General features: G+C 36.6%; 1 protein-coding gene across 4 annotated transcripts in view; it reads left to right on the top strand.

Moving 5' to 3' along the window:
- Positions 1-22,665, top strand: part of LOC121735071 (uncharacterized protein CG43867) — a 377,036-nt gene that overhangs the window by 71,572 nt on the left and 282,799 nt on the right. For all 4 annotated transcript variants that reach the window (XM_042125747.1, XM_042125746.1, XM_042125748.1 and 1 more), the window contains exon 3: positions 16,670-16,974. In XM_042125747.1, coding sequence (XP_041981681.1) covers positions 16,823-16,974 — 152 coding nt within the window. In that variant the 5' untranslated portion in view covers positions 16,670-16,822. The remainder of the gene's footprint in view (positions 1-16,669; positions 16,975-22,665) is intronic.

Genomic DNA, 22,665 nt, shown 5'->3' with positions numbered 1-22,665 from the left:
TTGTAGGTATATTGTATATACTTTATAATCCCTTTGTCCCTTTGTCAACCATTTTAATCTATACTATACTAATATTATAAATGCGAAAGTATCTCTGTCTGTCTGTCTGTCTGTCTCGCTTTCACGCCAAAACTACTGAACCGATTGTAATAAAATTTTGTACACACATAGTCTGAAGCCTGAGAAAGGACATAGGCTACTTTTTAAATGGAAAAAGGGGTTGTAAGGGGGTGAAAATGCGTAAATTTGTTTAAATTAAGTTAGTTCCAAAAATTCAAAACAGATGGCGCTAAGAGTCATTTACATCGCACTATCGCTTGCTTTTAAAAGTTTCTATAAGATGTGGTACCATTCCAAATTATATTTTTCGATTCTTTAGATTGTTGTATATGATTTTCAATTAGTCACTACTCAGTACTTTATCTATGCTGTATGCAGTGACGTAACCTTAAACCTATGAATGATAAATTATAGCTGTTTATGGGTAAAGTTGTGTAATGGGGGGCTAAATAAGCTTTAGAATTTGGCATAAATAAAGTTTAAATTAAAATAATGAAATATTATGTGCTGTTTTTGGGTATTTTGATTTAAGTGGTACCAGGGTTTTAAAAAGCTTTTAAATTTAACAACAATTTTGTTGACACCGCGCGCTATAAACTGAAGTCCTCGCGGACGAAGTCGCGGGCAACAGCTAGTACTTTATAATCCCTTTGTCCCTTTGTCAACCATTTTATTAAACAACATTAATATAATTTTCCGCATTACTTTATGCTTAACCAACATGAAAACTGTAACGTTTCAGGTTAAAAGTTAACCTACTTCAAGTTATAACATAACTCGGTTATAACTGATGTTTATAACTGCATAACAGTTTTAATAACAAAAACCGTTAACTTTGTAACACAACTTTGAACATTTTACAACTTTTAACGAGCAGCTCCTGTATTTTATTTTCTTCGGAAAAGTGCTTTTATTTTTAATTAAATAAACCTTTAATTTTATTTTCCATACTGTGATGCGTTTTTGATCAGTATGAATAAAATACTTGATCGCAATCTCTCAAATGCTTAATATTTTTATAATAATAACTAGCTGTCCCGGTGAACTTCGTGTCACTATAAAACCTTCCCTGGACTTCTTTTACGACTAAAATTAGCCCAATCCGTTCAGCCGTTTTCAAGTTTTAGCGTTACTAACACAATTGAAAAACATTTTTATATAAATTGATTAAGTTTTTAAGCCTGTCTTTGTTTATACTCTACCAAACAACAAAGGGACAGAGTATAAATTACGTGGATTTTTAACTCAAAAATGCACTTGGATATTATATAGTACAGCCGTTGTGTAATAAAAACGCAATTAATTTCTTCCAACCAAAAACCTACAAACTCAACGGCATACTAAAATTGAGATATATTTGAAGGTTGTTTTTATACCCCAAGAATCATAATTAGAGTATCCCACATTTAATTAAGCCCTAGAATAATAATTAATTACCGCTGCCTTCTAATTCCTAGAATAATTTATCCGGTGACAAAATTTATACTCGTTAATCACTTTGTGTATTTCGTCAGTAACGGCCCCTTTGCGCTAGTCCGGGTTACTGCCAATCCCTTGTCAAAATATCTGCCTTCTCTTTCATTTGTGCAAAGAACGATACACGTCATGTTTTTTTATGAAATGAACCAGCAAATAAGCAGACATATCACCATGATAAGCTTTAGCCGGCGCCCCTGGACATTTAACGCAACCACCCAGCGAGGCAACACTTGACTTGCGAAACAATATTAAGAAACAAAGATAAATTTTAAGAACCTACCATAGACCATCTCTATTGTACGCAACACATAAAAAATTTTGATCCCTAATTTTAAGCCTCATCTACTACAATCACACAGCGTAACAAATAATTCACGTCGTTCTTTGAATCCACTTGGCTCATTTGCCAAAGCAAGATGCACTTAAAACCTCGATCAACTTAAACCCAGGTTTATGCAAGTGGGCCTCGGGGTCCGGCCATCAAATGTCGCAGTAAAGTTTACGGTTACTGCTGTTTACGTGGAGCCATTAAATAGCCGTTTTATATCCGTTAGTAAAATAAGGTTTAAACTGATAGACTTTTCCAGGATCAGCGCTGATTGCGCAAGGTTCAATCGTACCCGCAACTCTGCCTTAAGCGAAGTGAAGCACAATGGGGTTTTAGTTGGTAGACCCAGTGGGAGTCCTACATACCCCGGCCGATATCTCTAATTCGCCGGGGATACGAAAAGCATTTCCCCATGTAAAAAAGGATCCATGCTAGAGTGTGAAACTGATCATCTTCTTTCTCCTTGACTGTTCTGCTCTATTAGAAAGCAGAAACAGGCACCTTGGTTGCTACGAACGCTGCAGAGGAAATTCGCGACACCAACCCCAACCACATATTATTCGTTCAATTTATGAGAGGCATTGGGTTATGAGACGATACTCTAGGTATCTATTACACTAGGTTTTGCTGTCGGTTTTACTACAGTCATGGCTGTAACTAATGGATAACCTAGCGTGTAAGAGCGTGACAGACGGTTGCATGAAGTTGATTGACGAAAATCTGGCTATCTTGATTTTTGCTTCATGCAACCATCAGTCACGAATTCAGAGTGAGTGTTGTCACATCTGACAAAAAAGGAAAAAAATTAGAAACATACCTTTGAAAATTTTGGCTTTGACTGACATAAAACTGAAGAGAATTGAGTGACCGTCTAATACTATTCGTCAGTCCATCAGTTATCATCAGTCAAACATAATTCTTGATTGACGGAATTGACTGTCGCTTGTATGAGCGTGTAATGGATGCGAAAGAGTCACAATAGATCCTCAAGAGACGCAGCGACGTCAGGGCTACTACTCGTATTAATAAAATGGCGGCTTTTATTAGTTCTAATTTGGACACAGTTAAAATACCCTTGTAGAACCGAAAGTCTAGTCCCAGTTTAATGCTCCACCAAGTTCGTTGAAATATTTAGTTTTTAACCCGTACGTATATAGTTTAGTAAATCGTTGAAAAGTGCCATTTGCAAACATTTTAATTCACATATTATGCAAGAATGAACGGAAAACATTGAGGAATTCATACAAGTTTATTTAAAACTAATGCAGAACTGTTTCGTGCTACTTTTTGTTATGTTGGTACAAGTAATTGTTTTTGTTATGTTGGTATAATTGCTTCGTGCTTATGTTTTATTTATCTTAGATCTGATTCGAGTATTTTGCATTACTAAAGGTTTATTAAGTTTTACATTAATGTATAATGCATGATTTTGCTTAGTAAACGTTGTATGTTATTAGTCTCGGAAAATTTAATAAGCGTCGTTATTAAAAGTAAAATAAGGGTTTTGTTTGTATACTTAAGTGACTAGCCTAAACCAGGGATCAACAACATTTTGAGTTAAGGCCCAATTTCACGAACGTCTGTTAAAGTAAATGATCGAATTAGTAGTAACACGTTATCTCTTTCGTTTTTCAAACTAATGGAAGAAAATTCATGACATTTTAATGAGCCATTAAAACTAACAGACGTTGGTGAAATTGGGCCTAAAGGAGTTAAAAAAAATTGCTGTCATACTAAAATAGGTATTGCTTCAATATTTGTGGTATTAGTTTTTGGATGAAGTTATTGCTCCCAGCTTAATATATCTAATATAGGTATTTATGATGGAAAAGGCTTGTGAGGCTTGGAGTCCTGTTTATATTTTCCTCAATTTTAAGTCCTTTCCCCGCGTTTTCCTGGCCATCCTCCATCAATCATTCACAGACAAAGCCGATATTGTACGTCACTCACATCGGCTAAGCCTAAATTAATAACGCGACAAATTTAACTGCATTTTAAATAAAATTATATCTTATTTATATTTACACAGGGATCTCAATTGCTTGTTAATTAATTTTGTTTATTATAGGCTAGGCGACGTCCGCAACTCTGTTGCGCCAAAATTAGTTTATCGCGCGGGAACCGTACATTTTTCCGGGATGAAAGTATCTTATGTCCTTTCCCGGGACTCAAAGTATCTCCATGCCAAATTTCAGCAAAATCGGTTCAGCGGTTTGGCCGTGAAGAGGTAACAGACATACACACTTTCGCATTTATAATATTAGTATGGATTGAGAAATGAAAGAGTTAAATAACGTCCTTTGATATCGGGGCGGAGGTGTTTTTGTACGTCTTCCGCGTGTCGGAAGTTTTAACCGCACTTCATTGAATTACTTGTAGGAGGTAATAAGATCGATATAATGCGGTTTCGTAAGAGTTTACGGAGGAGGAGTTTACTTAACTTTAATTTATCAAAGATTTCATTATAATGGCCGGTTTATTCCAGTCCAGCAATTTAATCCGGCGCTGGATTATATGTTAAAGTAAACGGGCACTGGAATGCAATTTTGCAAAAAAGCTCTGGATTGGATAACTGGATTTAAATAGTATAAACCAGCCATAAATTCTAAATTTCATACATTATTATCGGTCGTAAATCGTAAGTCAAGTAATTATAGTGCGATAAGTATGCAATTGGTAAATAGATATTATGTAGTACTTACTGTAAGTCAGCGTGCGGGTCGTCAGCGTGTAAGTCAGTCGTGACTCGTGACCCTCTAGGGGGGTCTGCCGGAGTCTTTTTTTTCATCAGTACCAGGGTCGCATTATAATGGGTTGAAAAAACTGCTGTAAGTAATATAAGACACAAACAAATCTTGTATCTTTAGCCTATATTATTTATCTATCTACTAATAATAAAAGGGGATTAGAGAGAAGTACTTAAGCAAATATAATTATTTAGCATACGTCAATACGTCAGGCCATATAATATATTATGTAAAACCATTGTAGTAGAGCTAACTGTGCGGATGCCGGATTGCCGGTATCACGAGCGTTCAAATAGTTTCAACTGCTTACCAGTGATTTCCAAACTTTATGAAAGTTAAAATAAATGATGATGACTGATGTTACAATTTTTTTTTCCCGATGACTTATTAAAAAATAAAAAATATATGATTTATTTAATGAGGTATAAACGCAAATGTCTTATCATAACCAAGTACTATACATAGTTAACTTCTCGCCTGGTAAGCAGTAGCTAGTTCGTAGTATTGTTTGTAAAATTAATCGCGTAGGCAAAAATGGGGCGGTATTTTGTCATACTTACTGTAATATAATGAACGTGAAACTTGAAAATCAAAGAGAATTCTGGCATTTAACGTAAAGATTTCTCTATTTAAATAAAATCTAGTCAGCAGTCAGAGATATTGTCGTAACAAATAGAACATAAAATATTTAAAAATAAAAACGTATCGACTATCGACCAATAATATCCAAGTTAACAACTAGGGAATGCAATCTTGGACCAATATTGACTACTCAAGATCTTGGCGTCTTTTTTCTGAACCAAGATTGGTCAGTTCGAGATCTTGTTGAGATTCGGGTCGAGATCTTGGTCGCGAATCAAGATTTTCGGGATTTTCAAGATTGAGCAAAATAATTGAAAAAAATGCAAATTGATAATAACCAATATTTTAATATTAAGTAAAACATAACAAACTCAGTTTTTACAAATTCAAGTTTTTGAAACATAAAAATCGGCACAGCGCAGACGACAGACTATCCGTGACGCACTTTTTAGTCCGTGGAAATAGAACCTATGTAATTGCCAAATTATATGCAGTAACGCACACGTCTGCGCAGCGCGTCGTGTGCATTACTAGCACACGACGCGCTGCGCAGACGTGTGCGTTACTGCATATAATTTGGCAATTACATAGGTTCTATTTCCACGGACTAAAAAGTGCGTCACGGATAGTCCGTCGTCTGCGCTTATCTGTCTACTATATTATATACCCTTAAATCTGTGGTTCGCGCTTTGCAGCGCAGGTATGAACAGTCTGAAAATCTCAAAATCTTGTTACAATCTTGGACTATTTTGTCAAGATCGCGAACAGGATTTCGAAATTCAGGATTGATGGCTTTCAAGATTGAATCTTGGAAAATCACTCAAGATCTTGGTGGAATCTTGATCTTGCAAGATCAAGATTGCATTCCCTATTAAAAACCCAAAAATACACTTTACTTTGAGAAGCACTGTTTCCTTCAAAGCATTTTCATTCATCGATTGTAACGTGAGACGCGACATTTTGGTGGCCCAATTTCTGACTCGGTACACCTACATTTTTTCTAAGCATTTAGTACCTTATTTCCTTGTAATAAGGTTCGAATTTGGTGTCTGCTTGTCGGAGTACCTCAGGGTGTTTGTCTAGGGACGAACACTGGGGTATTCTTACAATAGTGCCAGGTGTATCAGAAACGTGTTGTGTATATTAGTAACGAATTATAGTTTTCTATGTGACTTCTTGTCTACAGCCTAGGGCTTTATAGGTTATCCTAAATTATGAGGGTAATATTAAATGCATAGACATCCAATTATGATTAAACTTCAGTTTAATGATAAGTTTCACAGATAATGTATGGGAATTATGTCAAAATGCTCATTTAATTACAGTTAAGTAATTAATATTCGTCTCTGAGTGTAGTAAAAGTCATTTTTCAGAAGGTATTTATTCAGTGGCGGTGAAAAGGCAAGTTAAATGTTAATATCAAGAAGAAATGTAAATTCTGTATGTAGGGGTTGTCCCCTGCAGGCTACAGATGATGAATGTTGGATGCTGGATGATAGTGTTGATGTTGATGCTGATAGTGATGCTGACGCTGATGATAAGTGTTAAATAATACGCTCTTGATGCTTAATAATGCTCTACTTTATTTCGATACTATTGCTTAAATTTATACAAGTAAATATTGATGATACGACACAACGTGCGAGTTCATCGACACGCTGAACCGTACACTGTACGTATTATTCCCTATTTAATGTATTATTATTCCCTCTTTAATGTCAGTAAATTGTATGAGAGGTACCGTTCTATTTATACTACTTCGATATAGTAAATAGTAAATACAGTAATACAATATTCTCAAGTAGTCACAATACCTGTGAGGCATCAGGCGGCTGATTGTATCTATTGTTCAACTTCGAAGTTCTCCAACTTCTGAATGGAGTGCGCGCGATTGATTCCGAGTTATACAACTTGTTAGCTCATGTTCGCCTGGTATCGTGTGATAAGTAGATTCTTGGGATGGTAGAGCAAAGATAACAACTTATGTCTGACTGTTATTAGTTCATATTTTATCTGTCTGTGTCTGTTACGTAAAACATTGTAATTTGTAGTTAGTACGCAGAAATCGTACATTTTTCAGAACTTAATAATCGGATCGATCGATCGATCGATCGATCGGATCGAATAAAATGTATCCGGTTTGACATAATATGTCATCGCTAAGTGACATTTCGCTTGCGAAGACTAATGTCAAATCCCATACATTTCGATAACGAATTTCGTCATCGTTTTTAACGAAAGGCACTTTGGCTACAGCCTCGGAAGTAACGGTTTGTCACCTTAAGCCTAATAGTAGGGACTTTATAATGCCTACCACCACCAAATAATATTCTTTTCTACAATTTACCGTCATATACGCAATGCCAATAGAGTTACACGAGCGTTTCGTCGATCCTTAAAAAGCCTCGTGAGACGTATGCATTCTAAACATAATATTTGGTATTTACAATTTTCGTCAAATAACTTCAATTTTGATACCAATTGACGATGCACGTGGCTTTTCAAAGGGTGTGGGAGTACTGTTTAAGCGAATAAATATCAAAATATGACACGACATACATTTTGCGAGTCGAGAAATCAAAATTCGTTTGTTCGGTCAGTCAAGTCATACTAATTGGATACTATTTGATCGTATTTTTAATTTGAATCGTCATCATAATAATATTGATAATATCAATCTGTCACATCATAATATGACATAATATTATATCATGTAAATATAATACACACCTACTTGCCTAAGCAAATAAGTCTGATTTTGAAAACTCTTTTCTTCTTTTTCTTTTGTAATATTATGCTTGCAAATAAACAGTATTTTATCGATGTATCAGTCTGCGGTCACAACTACAAAATGAGGTACGGAAATGCTTAACCCAAGACTATACTATATTATATGCGTCATGTAGCATGGCCGAGCAAACATCAGTTCAGCCACAGGAAAAATATATATACAGTAGACTAATATACAGTAGAGTAGAATAATATACAGTAGAGTAAAAGGCAACCCCGAAACGGGCGTACATATCGCTTGATTTTAGATATCTTTAGACAGCAGTACCCATGTCGATTTTTATATAATATGAAACTTTGATTCACTCCGGATTTAATATCAGACATTAAAATTAATCCTCATAATAATTATTATTCTTCAAATAAACGTAATAAGTACCAATTTATCACGCATTATGAAAGTTGACCAATTAGAATTTAGAACGCATTATGGAAGTTGACCAATTAGAATTTAGAACGCATTAGATGTTGGTTCGACATTTTATGTAACTACCATTTTGTAGCTTTATAATTCTCAGACACTGAAGCTAAGTTGAAACTTGAAACTGTTTTTAACCCCTGACAAAAAAGAGGGGTGTTATAAGTTTGACATGTCTGTCTGTCTGTCTGTCTGTTTGTCTGTGTGTGTATCTGTCCGTGGCATCGTAGCATCCAAACGGGTTGACCGATTTTGATCTAGTTTTTTTTGCTTAAAAGCTGACATGATCGAGAGTGTTCTTAGCTATAACTCATCATCATCAGCCTGCTCAGTGCTGGACAATCAGGGTTTATCTGGTTCATGAAAGGCCGTTAGCAACTTGTTGTCGTTTAAAAGGTTTTATATTTCATTCTAGTTCGTGACATTTGTGAGTATACAATATACATATACACATATTACTGGAAAGTTGACCTGGTGCTGCAGCGTCACCTGGTAGTCAATAGGATACCCAACTCCTCGCCAACTTAGAGCAGAGGTTTCGTGTTTGGGCTTATTTTAATTGCGACAACCAGTAAGATGTAGATAGACAGTAAATATTTACATGCTGCTGCTGCAGTATCACCTGGATTCTATACCTAGGAACCGAGCTTCGTATGAACCCAAAGTGGAGGTTTCATGTTTGGGCTCATATTAACGGCCTCATCGAAAAGAACATTGATAGATATGGTAATCATGAGAATATGATTTTATTGATAGGAATTATTCTGCACTATAACCAACACAAGTTTAAAAATTATGAAATAAAATTAAATTAAGAAATTTAAAAAAACCCCCGCCAAACAACTTTAAAAAGAAATGAAATAATATTTACTGCCTTTAAGTTCAAATAATTTCTAACTTGTCTAAAGTAATATTTTAGTCCAATAATTGTTGTCAAGGTGTGTCGGGGGACCGCTAATGTAGATGTTTGATTTCACATAACATTAAAGTTTAAGGATCAGTTCACAGCGAACTGAGTCGAGATAATCAGCGTCTTGGCGGTTGTAGTTTGTAGTTTACTTGGCGGTCCCCCGACACACCGTGACAACAATTATTGGACTAAAATATTACTTTAGACAAGTTAGAAATTATTTCAACTTAAAGGCAGTAAATATTATTTCATTTCTTTTTAAAGTTGTTTGGCGGGGGTTTTTTTAAATTTCTTAATTTAATTTTTTATGTCGGATTTTTGAATTGAAAAAAAAATATTATTGAATTGGTTGCGACTTGCGCTAGTCCGTTTCGCACGCATTTAATTTTATGAACCGGCGTGAGTTATGCTACTGTAAATATTTGTACTGTGGTTCAGCCGAGGGCGGTTTTCGTAATTAAAATGTGCCTTTTGGCTTAACATTGTCTGCGATTGTATACTTATGTCTACTTGTCTGTCTGTTACAAGGGGTTTTGATGAAGCTTAGCATGGAGATAAATCAGAAACTTTCTGATTCTGAAATCCAACATTTATACAGATTACAGTTTTAATACAGTATTGGTATATTAATACCTCGATTGTGGAAAAACCGGACACAATAGCTTATCTATTTATTATAATACTAGCTGTCCCGGCAAACGTTGTTTTGCCATAAAATTATTTTCCCTGTTTTCCCCGAGACCTTTCCAACGATTAACGAATGCAAAACCGTGGAAATCGGTTCGTGCGTTCTGGAGTTATAGCGTCAGGAAGGAAAACCCGACTTATTTTTATATATTAGTAGATTTGCTATCGATGTAGGGAGCTGAATGATATTCTCATAAAATGTGATACCAATTTCTAATGATTTCTGATTGGTTTAATCTCCAAAGTCAGTAATCAGTCATGGAAAATCTGAGTTACTTATTCTGAAAGTCAGACGTAATTTCCTGATAACAAGTCTCTAAAGTCCAAACGCAAAGGCGTATCGAGGAACCATTTCTTATAAACAATATTTCGTACAAAATTCCTCGTTATTTCCTAAAATCTAACCCTTCATCAAAACAAACTTCGGATGACCTAAAAATGGCAAACTCTACCCCAAACCCTGCGGAGCCACAAATCCGGTGTGTCATATAAACACAAATATTTCAACCCCAAATGAACTGCGCGAAGAATTCCGAATTATGGGTTCCGTAATTAAACATCCCACGGGGCCAAAGTTAAATGTTGGGTCGGGGCTATATTGACCCCACATAACACTAAATCCTCCGACATATAATTACGACCCTGTAACTTTCTCAGTGACATCATCATCAAAACGACATTATGGAGATTAAAAATGGCCAAGGTGAGGTTGCTGGGTGAATTTTGTTCACATTATAATGAGTAATGACTAATGAGAGTCCAGGATATTTTACGTCCTTTATTAATAAATAACCCTCCTGGCCAATGAGTTTCTAAAATACTAGAGTAGCAATGTCTTACAAAAGATTCTCAGAAATGAGTAACCACTTTTTTGTTCAAAAGACAATGTCAAGTCATATATTCGTTATGTCATTATGTATGTGAGATATGCCTGCAGGCATCTTCGAAGTGGCAACGCGTTGCTACCGTAAACTTCCAATCTAGTTACGTTAGTAACATAGAATATCATTGCTCCTGGCAGTCGGGTAATTAAAGTAAAATATATTAAACTAGATGTTACCCGCTACTCCGTTAGTAAATCGGTCATCACACTAGAACCTACATTTTCTTTGATAAAGGCTAACCCTCTGTCGGAACTCAAAGTTTCTCCACATCAAAATCAGTTACGGTGTTTTAAGTCTTACGGTGTATTTTTTTTAAGAACCTATGCTGTCCCACTACTGGGCAAAGGCCTCCCCCAAGTCCTTCCATTCATCCCGATCCATCGCCGCCGTCGGCCAACCTGTATTATAATATATTAATTTAAATGTAAATAGTTAGGGCCTTTCCACAAGACGTATTTTTTGCGCACTGACGACGCGCGTTTCTGATGCGCTCGACTTCTGCGCGTTTTCATCGCGTTTCTTTTTAAATGAGGGGGCAAACGAGCAAACGGGTCACATGATGGAAAGCAACTACTGTCGCCCATGGAAACTCGCAACACGCAAGCAGGTGCGTTGCCGGCCTTTAAATTGATATAAAGTTTAAAACGTGTCGGCTTCCTTGCGTTTGCTGAGCGTTCAACTTGCGTTTGTATCGATACAAACGAGCGTTAAAAAAACGTCGTGTGGAAGGGCCCTTAGGCGCAGCGCAGACGACAGACAATATATGCAGTAACGCACACGTCTGCGCTGCGCGTCGTGTGCGTTACTGCATATGTATACTTGCATAGGTTCTATTTCCACGGACTAAAAAGTGCGTCACGGATAGTCTGTCGTCTGCGCCCTAGTCGTGCTAAAACTTCCATTATTCCGGGGTAAAAACTATCCTCTTTGTCACAAAGAAAGTAGTTAAGAGTAAGGCTGCCTTCACATTAGGTCGCAAGCACTGCGGCTGCAGCGCTGCTGCCGCAGTGCTTGCGACGTAATGTGAAGGCACTTTTAAGAAACACACTTTCGCAATATTAGCATGGATTATTTATTATATAGCCTCATAAATTTTCATAAATCATCTTCATTTAACCCACTTTATCAGCATCTCACGTAAATAATCTAAGAACACCTTGAGCCATGATAATCAGCGGTCGATCAGTCTTGTGCGTCACAACACGTCGCGTCAGCTCGCGTCAGGACTGACAGCCGCAGTCGTCCATCTTATTCCGTCTGTTTTCCCCGGTTTTTCCCGGTTTTCGCCAGGTTTTCCGGCATATGTTTGTAAGATGTTTGTGAACGGAATGATTAATGTTGATGTTTTGGCGATTCGAATCTGTCTTCTGTAATGTAAAGTTTAGTGAAGTCAATTGAAGAACATAGGTTACAGTTCGACAAGGCTAGGCTAAGGCTCAAATAAATTGAACGTGGTTGACATTTGACGGGAGCGCTGCTGGTAAAGGAGAACTGTCGAACACATGTCAAAAATGACGTTTTTCTATGATAGTAGCGTTTAGTTCCTTTTCTCGCCACGTTCAAATAAAGCCTTGTCGAACTGTACATTGAACAAGACGTGTCTATACAAAAAAAAAAAAAAAAACTCGAATTAATATAATGGGATGAATGTATCTTTCAGGTATTAATATGTTAATTGACTAAGTAGTTACTACGTATGATTGAAACGTTTTTAAAAACTTTTTTTTGAAAAAGGTTTTATTGTGCTAACTGACATATGACTATTTCTAAAAATGATTCCTAGCTAGATCGATTTATCACCCCCGAAACCCCATATATACTAAATTTCATGAAGATCGTTGGAGCCGATTCCGAGATTCCAATTATATATTTATATATATGCAAGAATTGCTCGTTTAAAGATATAAGAAAATACAGCCTAATGACAGATAGCCAAGTCTTATTAAAATGTTCCCGATTTACCCTTTGACAAAGGAACCCTCAAAACGCGCAAATTATTTTATATTTACCTAAGTTTTAATAATAACTGCAAGATTTATTGTATGTATTGCAAACAGCCTCACAAGTCACAACACACAAACAAACAAAACTACCTTACCTCACATACACACAAATCCCAAATCCCAGCACCGTTTAGATAAGAAATGTATAATGACTTAATACGGGCTACGGCTATCTGACGCCGGTCGCCGGGGTCCCATCGACAGCTTGAAATTGGGGTCATACTACCTGAATAGCTCATATTCGGCTCGTATTAGACAGTATCACAGTATAATTTGTACACAGTAGACTATCTGATGCAAATTATTGAGCAATATGGGGTGTGCATTTAAGATTTTAACGGCCGCACTAGATTTACTTAATGATCAACTTAAATTTTATTAACATTTTACTCAAATTCATACATTTTCTCTCAAACTCTCTAGTAAGTAAATTAAAGTTAGGTAATCATGAAAATTCTCAGAATGTAGCTGTAAGTCTTTTGTTTTGTCCATCATCAGTCAAAATAACTCAGCCGCGACCGTGAAATCAAACTTTTATTCCTACGCTGTTTTGCTGCTTTAGTTAATATCTGAAATTACAGTCTTGTATATATGATGAAGTTAGTTTACTGTATTTATTTATATTATTGTGTAGTATATAATATAATATAGTAGTACTTACCAAAACTTGAAGGTTCTTACAATGTCAAGGTGATCCCAAAAGCGGTGCCCACCTATTCTGTCATTAGTAAATACTAAATACCTCTAAAGACCCCTAAGTACCTGTCACTGTGGATAGTTAGAAGCTCTGCCAAACGAATATAGGTCTTAGTATAAGATCTTAGGGGTGGAATTGGTGTAGCTGGTAAACTAAGATTTCGTTCCAGACTCTTGTACTATTAGGTCAAGAGTTTAAAGGCTCTTGCACTATTTCTTTTCTTTCTTTAAAAATAAAACTAGATGTTGTTCGCAACTTTATTGCGTAGAATTTACTTAGGAACTGTACATTTTACATGTCAACTATGTTCTATTCCGGAACTCAAAGTGTCTCAGTAGCTAATTTCGTCAAAATCGATTATGCGGTCTAAGCGTGAAGTCGTGACATACCGTCATATTTTCGCATTTATAATTATATTAGATTTTTCTTTGAGCTTTTCTCGTCATCCTTTGAGTTCCAAGAGTCTGCGATGGCCAGACCTTCCTCCGTTTCGTAAAGCTGAAAGTTTACCTGTTTGTGCTCTTAAGGGTGAAGCCAAACGAGCGTAATTTGTGAGTCGTAAGTCGCAGAATTTCGGTCATAAAAAAATACGCTCATGTGAATCAAACAAGGACCTTTTTTATGAAACTGAATGCAGCAGAAATTCTGCGACTCACAACTCACAAATTACGCTCGTTTGGCTTCACTCTTACAAAGATAAGAACGACCAGCAACTAGGGAGTTTCGGTCGCGGTTACTTTAGGAGGTATCCAGTTCTGGAGGTCTACCTGACCTTCCAGAAAGAGTAAAGCTCAATTTCATAGCTTATATTCTTCGCGGTAAGTGGAGGAATCTCGTATTCCAGTGACGGACGTTTTTGACAGTTGCTCCCCACTGCTAGACACCCTCGAAGTCTAATACTTCAGGAAACTTTAAGGGTGTCTGGCAACTGTCAAAAATGACCGGCACTGGAATACGAGATTCCTCCACTTACTGCGAAGAATATAAGCTATGAAATTGATCTTTACTCTTTCTGGAACGTCAGGTAGACCTTCAGAACTGGATACCTCCTAAAGTAACCGCGTCCGAAACTCCATAGTTGTTGGTCGTTCTTACCTCTGTAAACTGTAAAGGCCACAAACAGGTAAACTTTCAGCTTTACTAAACTGAGACATAAAATCTGTGTTTTAAATAAATAAAACTAAAATATACCAAAAGCACTATGTCAATACAAAGAGCACTAGAAACCTAAAATCTAAACCTAGGTTTAGCCTAAAAGCTAGGCCTGTAAGCCGTAAGTTTACTTTGGCAGCGTGAGCCATCCTAGTATTGCCAAGATTTGGCTCCGGAACGGTCGATGACAAATCTTACGTTTCCTGAAACTATTGGGAATTTAACAATAGTACCTCTTGCATTGCGAATCGCATATGTTGTGTTGTACTATGTAGTAGGTACTAAAATATAATAAACACATTATTATACTATGTAGTTACTGGATGCTTCCAACTCCTCCAATCTTTTTCTAATTTCATTTCTTTTAGTACACAAAAAAATATAATATTATGCGTTATTTTTCTGTTCTCAGTTAGTATAAATTAAAATAGGCTTTGTTGTATCTTAACAATGAAGTGAAAAGATATCAAGATATACTCAAAATAATGTTTACCGTTGTTTTATTAATCTTCCGGTAAATCCGATTAAAGTTTCCTCAAACAAGTTCAACAGATAAACCCCTAAATCCAGCAACAACGAAAAATAACCGCATATTTCAACAGGAATAAATGACATCTTCGGTGATACCAGAAAAAGGGTTGACCCCAATTTAAAGGGCGCAGATAACGTCCTTGATAACATTAATCAGGGCCGCATCTAGGGTCCGGCAATTTTCTGGCCGGCGACCTTTTAATTTGGCATCCTGTGAAGTAATTTTTCACTCGAGCTGTGATGAGTTTCGTGCGCCAATGGTCGTGATGATGGGCGGTCGTGCGATTTCCGACAAGATGTTTGACTTGACGCTGTGACCTGAAACATTCAGGTTGATTTTTACCCGACTAGAGAGAAAGATGGGTTACGTTTTAGATAACTGGTTATACACTATACCAAAGGGTTAGATTTGTGCTTGGTGATGATACTTATATTTGTCTTGGTTGTGAGATATAGACTTATTTTCTGAGATCAAAATCCTTAATGTAAAATATCTGTTAAAAATATTATGTGTATTTAACAGATTTTTTTTGCGCTTGCAAATGTAGGGTAGGCTATGGCAAAAAAGTAGAAATGTGCCGACTAGTCGCCAAAGCCGAACATCCGACTTTTGTAGTCGGCGAATAGTCGGCAAAAAGCGCCGACTATCCGGCTTATTACTTTTTTAATTTTTGCTATAATTATTGAAATTACGGTATAGAAATACCTTGATAATTTATAATGTGTTCATATCACACTCCATAAGTCTTACACATTTTAAAATTAAATGAAGTGTTTCTGAAGTTACTTGTATAGTAAAAAAATATTTTTAATATAGTTTTTACTTTTTTAACAACAAATTAGGTATGCATTATTAGATCAAGAGTACATGTAAGTATATGAAATATTTCCTCAAAACCATTATTTGTATCATTAATAAAAGTAACGTACGCGAAGTAAACATAACACGATGAACGATCCGACACCTTACCCGCGAATCAGCAGTAAAAAAGTGGTACAGAAACATCCGAAACCATGATCCTTGGCCGACTAGTCGGACGATTAGTCGGCTTCTTTGCAGCCGACTAATCGGCTAGTCGGCTAGTCGGCCAAAGTCATGATCGGCACATCTCTACAAAAAGGTAAAAACAAACCTTTTTTATGGTGCCAAAATGTAAAATTTCTGTAAAAGTCTACTATGTATATTATACTATAATAATTAATGTCGTATGGTTTAAATGTCGTATGTTTATTGTTCTTAAAGAAAAAAGAAGAAAGAGACTTTAGAAGTAGGAACAAGGAAGTACAAAACTAAAAGCAGCACTAAAGTTGCAAATGTCCCCGACGAGCTGCAATTTCGTCACCTATCTAATTAACTCCTTGACTAATTTCCCGCCAACTAATATTAACTTTTCTTTCCAGTTCTAATTTCAAACGTCGAAGCGTGAAGATGGCCGCCGACGCGCGCCAAAAGCGCTTTCAACTTCCGCTAGTGCAGTGATGAGAGTGTGTTGACAATGTTGATGACATAAGTGGTGATAGTGTAATGACATAAGTGATGACAGTGCAGTGACAATGTCAGAGGAGCGTTCGAGGAGGTTGTCGCAGATCTTCGACCCGCTGGCCAGGTTTACCGACCACAGCGGCGCGGGGCAGTCTGCCAGCACTCCGAACAGCCCGCGCCTGCTGCCGCGCCGCGCGAGGGAACCGCCGCCGCCCCCGCCAAGGTAAAAAAAAAGTTTCTATCGGATACGTTGATTTTTGGTCGCGTTATGTCAAACCCAGGCGACAGATCACAATGAAAGCACGGACGTAAAAAATACGGATGTAGCATTACACTATAAAGAAGGTACGACAATTTCGTTTATTGTACACGTGACCGGCACTCACACACGCAACTAGGTACTACAACCCGCTGGCATTGTACATTGAGTGACGGCACCAATGACACGCACACATCCTACACTAATACCATAAGTATGCTTCACTCGTGATTAGACTAGGTTACGCTCGTATTTTTTTACGTCCGTGAATGAAAGGTGCCGGTTGGCAGCGGGCGACATGAAGCAACCGCAGACGACGTGTCGTCGCGACACTACTGGTTTGTATGTATTTCTATGAAATATTATATACGACACTTCATAGAAATACATAGAAACCAGTAGTGTCGCGACGACACGTCGTCTGCTGCCGCTTCATGTAGCCGGCTTCCAACTTGTACCACATTGAATTGACATGATCCGACCAAGTGACGTTGGTCTGTCAATTGCCTAAAAATCAATAGCCTCGATGGTACTATCGGAGAAGTTGATTTAGGGCGAAGCCAAACGAGGGTAATTTTGTGATTCGTGAGTCGACGAATTTCTGCCGCGTAAATATTATCTTTTCATACAAATCATGACTCACAAAATTACGCTCGTGTGAATCAAACAGGACTTTTGTATTAAACTGAATGCAGCAGAATTTCTGCCAGCCGAAATTCTGCGACTCACAACTCACAAACTACGCTTATTTGGCTTCACCCTAGTGGTATGGGCATTGGGCAGTATGCTGACTGAAGTAATTTGGTCGCCTAATTGCAGGTCCTGCCGATGGATCACGAGTTCACGACTGATACGGTCCTCCTATGAATCAATTCCTTCGATGGTCTATTCAGCTTAAAATGAAACTTTGAAATCTTGGAATTAGTGTTTTAGAAGAATTAGGGCCTGTTTCACCACTTTCTGATAAAGTGCCGAATAGACTATTCACAACTTTTTTGACAGATTCTCCATACTTGATCTGTCAAGTTAATTGGTGGATAGCCTATTCGTCACTTATCAGGAAGTGGTGAAACAGGCCCTTAGTATAGACTATAGACGTAACTTTTGTCTATAATAATTTGCCTTCCGTGCAAATCAAAAATGTGTTGAGTCGCATTCACGCCACGCTAGTCTGGACGCATCCTTGTGTTTAGATTTTCTATACTCTGGAGATTATATGATATTATGAAAGTTACACATAGTAAGTGTTAAAATAAATCAGTACGCACTGCCCGACATTCCGTAATGGTTTTATATGCTCTGAACAGATACTCGTACATAAGACATACCATACCATAGCATAGACATACCATCTTATACAGGGTGTAACAAAAATAAGTGATAATACTTTAGGGTGTGTACGTGTTCCTTGTAGAGAGTTCACTGTGAAAGTAGCAGCGCTGAAATACCAATTTTTTTTTTCACTTTTGTATGGGGAAACTCGTGACGCTCGGGCCCTTGCCCATACAAAAGTGAAAAATATTTTTCGTCTTTCAGCGCTGCTACTTTCACAATGAACTCTCTACAAGGAACACGTACCCACCCTAAAGTATTATCACTTATTTTTGTTACACCCTGTATATAAAATTCTCGTGTCACAATGTTAGCCACCGTACTCCTCCGAAACGGCTTTACTGATTTTTACCAAATTTTATATGCATATTCAGTGGGTCTGAGAATCGGCTACTGGGTACTTTTTATATTGATAAGTGCATTTGTTCAATAAATAATAGCAAATTATTACAACTCGAGACTGACGGCGACCATTGTTTACATGCTACGGAATAGCGATGGTCGTTGCCATGGTGACATACTTATTCAGTCACTTCAATAAAATAATATGGGCGAAATACTTTATATAGCAAAACAATGTTCGCCGGGACAGCTAGTCATCAATATTTTTATTACTCTGGTATCGCTTCAGTCTAATTAAATGAAAACTTAAAAGAACAGAATAATAAACAGAAAAGACAAAGCTTAAACCGATTGTCTCTACCCTCCTAATATAAATAAAAAGAAAACTTCCCGGATACAAATTACCGGATATCTAATGGAGAGGAAACGGAAAAATTGAATATTCAAATTTAATGCAGAACCGTGCCATAGATTAAAATATAGGGTTTTGTGAAGTATTCGGCTTTAATGTAAAATTCATAATGGGAAACGTAAAAAAAGTGAACACTTTATTGTTAAAAACTTTTTAAATATTATTGTATACCTCTGTCCTCTAGTATCATACGAGAGCATCTTTCTTTTTGGAGATGAAAAGTAGCCTGCGTTAATCCAGAGCCCAAACTACAACCATATGCATATAATGTATGCCTTAGTTTAATAGTTTTGCATGAGGGATTAACAAACAAATACAGTAACAAACTTTAAATAAAAAAACAATATTAGTAATGTGATGTACTAGTGATGTAATAATAACATAATAATTAGGTACATGGTAATATATATTTGGTTCCTATACATACATATTTCAATTTTCCATAGAACTTGGCACTCATTTAAATCTCCATCCTTTTTACGGCGAAGTCCATAGACAAGAATAATGTGTGTATGGAAGTTGGCTCTCCATTTTTACATTTATGTTTTTGGTGGGATTATAATATCTTAAAACTGTGACCTTTTAGTGACATCTAAACAGTACCTATATCTAAAAACGGTATTTTAATATATAAATATTATTAAAGAACGTGTACGAAAATATTATCCTTCTATACCCAATACATAGTCTATGGCACAAAACAAATTGATTACGGAGTTATTAAATTATTATTCATAGATTCATTATTTTAGCGATTCTTTATGCTTCGTTAGGCTTAATTATTGCACCAATACGGAGGGAAGTTTATGCTAAATTACATTATGTCGTATAAATTCAAATTAAATTACTCAATTTAGCTGTAACTACTAAAGTTCAAACGGTGAATCGAGGCACAATAATTATACTTCGTATAAGATGTCAAAAATCAAAATGTATGTGGAATTTTGTGCCCAGTTTACGTACCTATCGTCATTTATTTTATGCTACAATCCAAGGATGTTTTGACAAGTGACCTGAATTAGAACCACAAACATAACTACTAAAGCCGCCATCTTGTGCCTATTAATGTCACTGTAGAGTTGATTGTCGCGTGTTGTCAATGTCATCCAAGTATTATTTTGCATGTTAGAACCACAATAGACTTAACTACTAAAGCCGCCATCTTGTACCTATTAATGTCACTGTAGAGTTGATTGTCGCGTGTTGTCAATGTCATCCAAGTATTATTTTGCATGTTAGAAACACAATAGACTTAACTACTAAAGCCGCCATCTTGTACCTATTAATGTCACTGTAGAGTTGATTGTCGCGTGTTGTCAATGTCATTCAAGTATTATTTTGCATTTGTGATTTTGTCGCTGGATTCATTTTGAGTGGCAGCTGTTTCGCATTCACGCATTCACAATATCATCCACACAAGACACGTCAAAGCACACTAATAGTTAATTGTATTTGTAGGTCTGTAAAACGTAACCAGTTTAGTCGTGCATATTTTGCACTAGATGATGCCCGCAACTCCGTTGCGCCAAAATTCGTTTATTGCAGGGAACCGTACATTTTTCCGGGATAAAAAGTATCCTATGTCCTTTCCAGGGACTCAAAGTATCTCCATACCAAATATCAGCCAAATCGGTTCAGCGGGTTGGGCGTGAAGAGGTAACAGACAGACGGTCAGACACACTTTCGCATGTATAATATTAGTATGGATTTTAGTTAACGAACAGGTGCCTTACTTCTAAGGTATAAAATATTTGAGACCAATTAGGCCTAACTACACTGCAGCTTAACTACGCGACACGAAACGTTAGTTCCTACCTACTATGGAATGTACAGTGTCGTGTCGTTACGCTGTAGTCCTAGTAAAATAAAATAAAAATTAAATAAAAATTGTTTTATTTCCGAATAGATTTGTAACAAATACTTTCAGAACGTTGATGCTAATGGTGCCTACCACCGGTTCGGGAACTATCCCGGCGAGAAGGACCGGCGTAAGAAACTCGCACGGGGTCCCACTTTTTACCAAAAAAGTGAGAAAAAAATTAATCTTTTTAAAATAAAATTTACAATTGTAACTTAAAATTATACAATGTCAACATCCATTCATAATTGTAAGTCATAATATAATAATGTAGAAGTAGCCTTGCAAGGAGCCATCCTACTCCCAAGATGTGCCATCGTTTATGAAATCATTGACCTTATAATAGGCTTTGGCACACAAACGTTCTTTGACTACTTTTTAAAATTTATTAATCGAAAAATTTTGAACGTTTTCTGGGATTTTATTGTACAGGCGTATACATTGACCTTTAAACGATTTACTAACTTTACTAAGTCTGATCATCGGCAAATCCAGCTTGTGCTTATTTCTGGTGTTCCTACAATGAATGTCACTTTTAGCTTTAAATTTACTTTTATTTTTTCTAACATTTATTACATTATCCAAAATGTATTGAGAAGCAACAGTTAGAATACCAATTTCTTTAAATTTATCTCTCAGAGATTCAAAAGAAGACATTTTATAAATAGAGCGTATGGCTCGCTTCTGCAGCACAAATATTATTAATGTCGCCAGCGTTTCCCCATAAAAGGATTCCATATGCCATTCTACTATGAAAATAACTAAAATATACTAATCGTGCCGCGTCTTCATCAGAAATTTCTCTGAGTTTTCTGACTGCATATGCCGCAGAACTGAGCCTACCTGCAAGATTAACAATATGAGGACCCCACTGTAATTTACTATCAAGTGTTATACCTAAGAATACAGTGGTGTCTACCAAATTCATCTTCTCATCATTCAATAGTACATTGGTTTGGACTTGCCTAACATTGGGCAAAGTGAACTTTACACATTTAGTTTTACTGGAATTTAAAAGTAAGTTATTAGCATTAAACCAATGTACTATTTTTGAGAGAGCACTGTTTACCTCGTCGTAATTTGACTGTTGTCGCTTCACTTTAAAAATAAGTGAAGTGTCATCAGCAAAAAGTACTATCTCATTATCATTTTCCTTAACAAGGTAAGGTAAGTCATTTATATAAATGAGAAAAAGAAATGGGCCTAAAGTAGATCCCTGTGGGACACCTAATTCTATTTTGGTTCCATTGGACCTGTTACCGTTTACTTCAACCCTTTGAGTCCTGTTTATAAGGTAAGAAGTCAAGAGGCTAAGAGCTGAGTCCTTTATGCCATAGTGGCGCAATTTCCTGATCAATGTAGCATGATCCACACAATCGAAGGCTTTGGAGAGGTCGCAAAAGACACCTAGAGCATCCTGCGACTCCTCCCAAGCTTGAAATATACTACAAAGAAGACCTATACCAGCATCCGTTGTGGATCGACCCTTAGTAAATCCGTATTGATTGTCATGTAATAAATTGTTTGAATTAAAATGTACCAATAATTGTTTTAAAATTATTTTTTCAAAAATTTTACTAAGAGTTGGTAAAATCGATATAGGCCTATAATTTGTTGGATCAGATTTAATTCCCGATTTAAATAATGGTACAATCTTACTGTGCTTCATTAAGTCAGGAAAAACACCACTCTTTATGCAGTCATTGAAAAT

This window comes from Aricia agestis, chromosome 16 (genome assembly GCF_905147365.1).
Source record: "Aricia agestis chromosome 16, ilAriAges1.1, whole genome shotgun sequence".
Classification (NCBI taxonomy): domain Eukaryota; kingdom Metazoa; phylum Arthropoda; class Insecta; order Lepidoptera; family Lycaenidae; genus Aricia; species Aricia agestis.
This window is presented reverse-complemented; position numbering and strand designations above follow the sequence as displayed.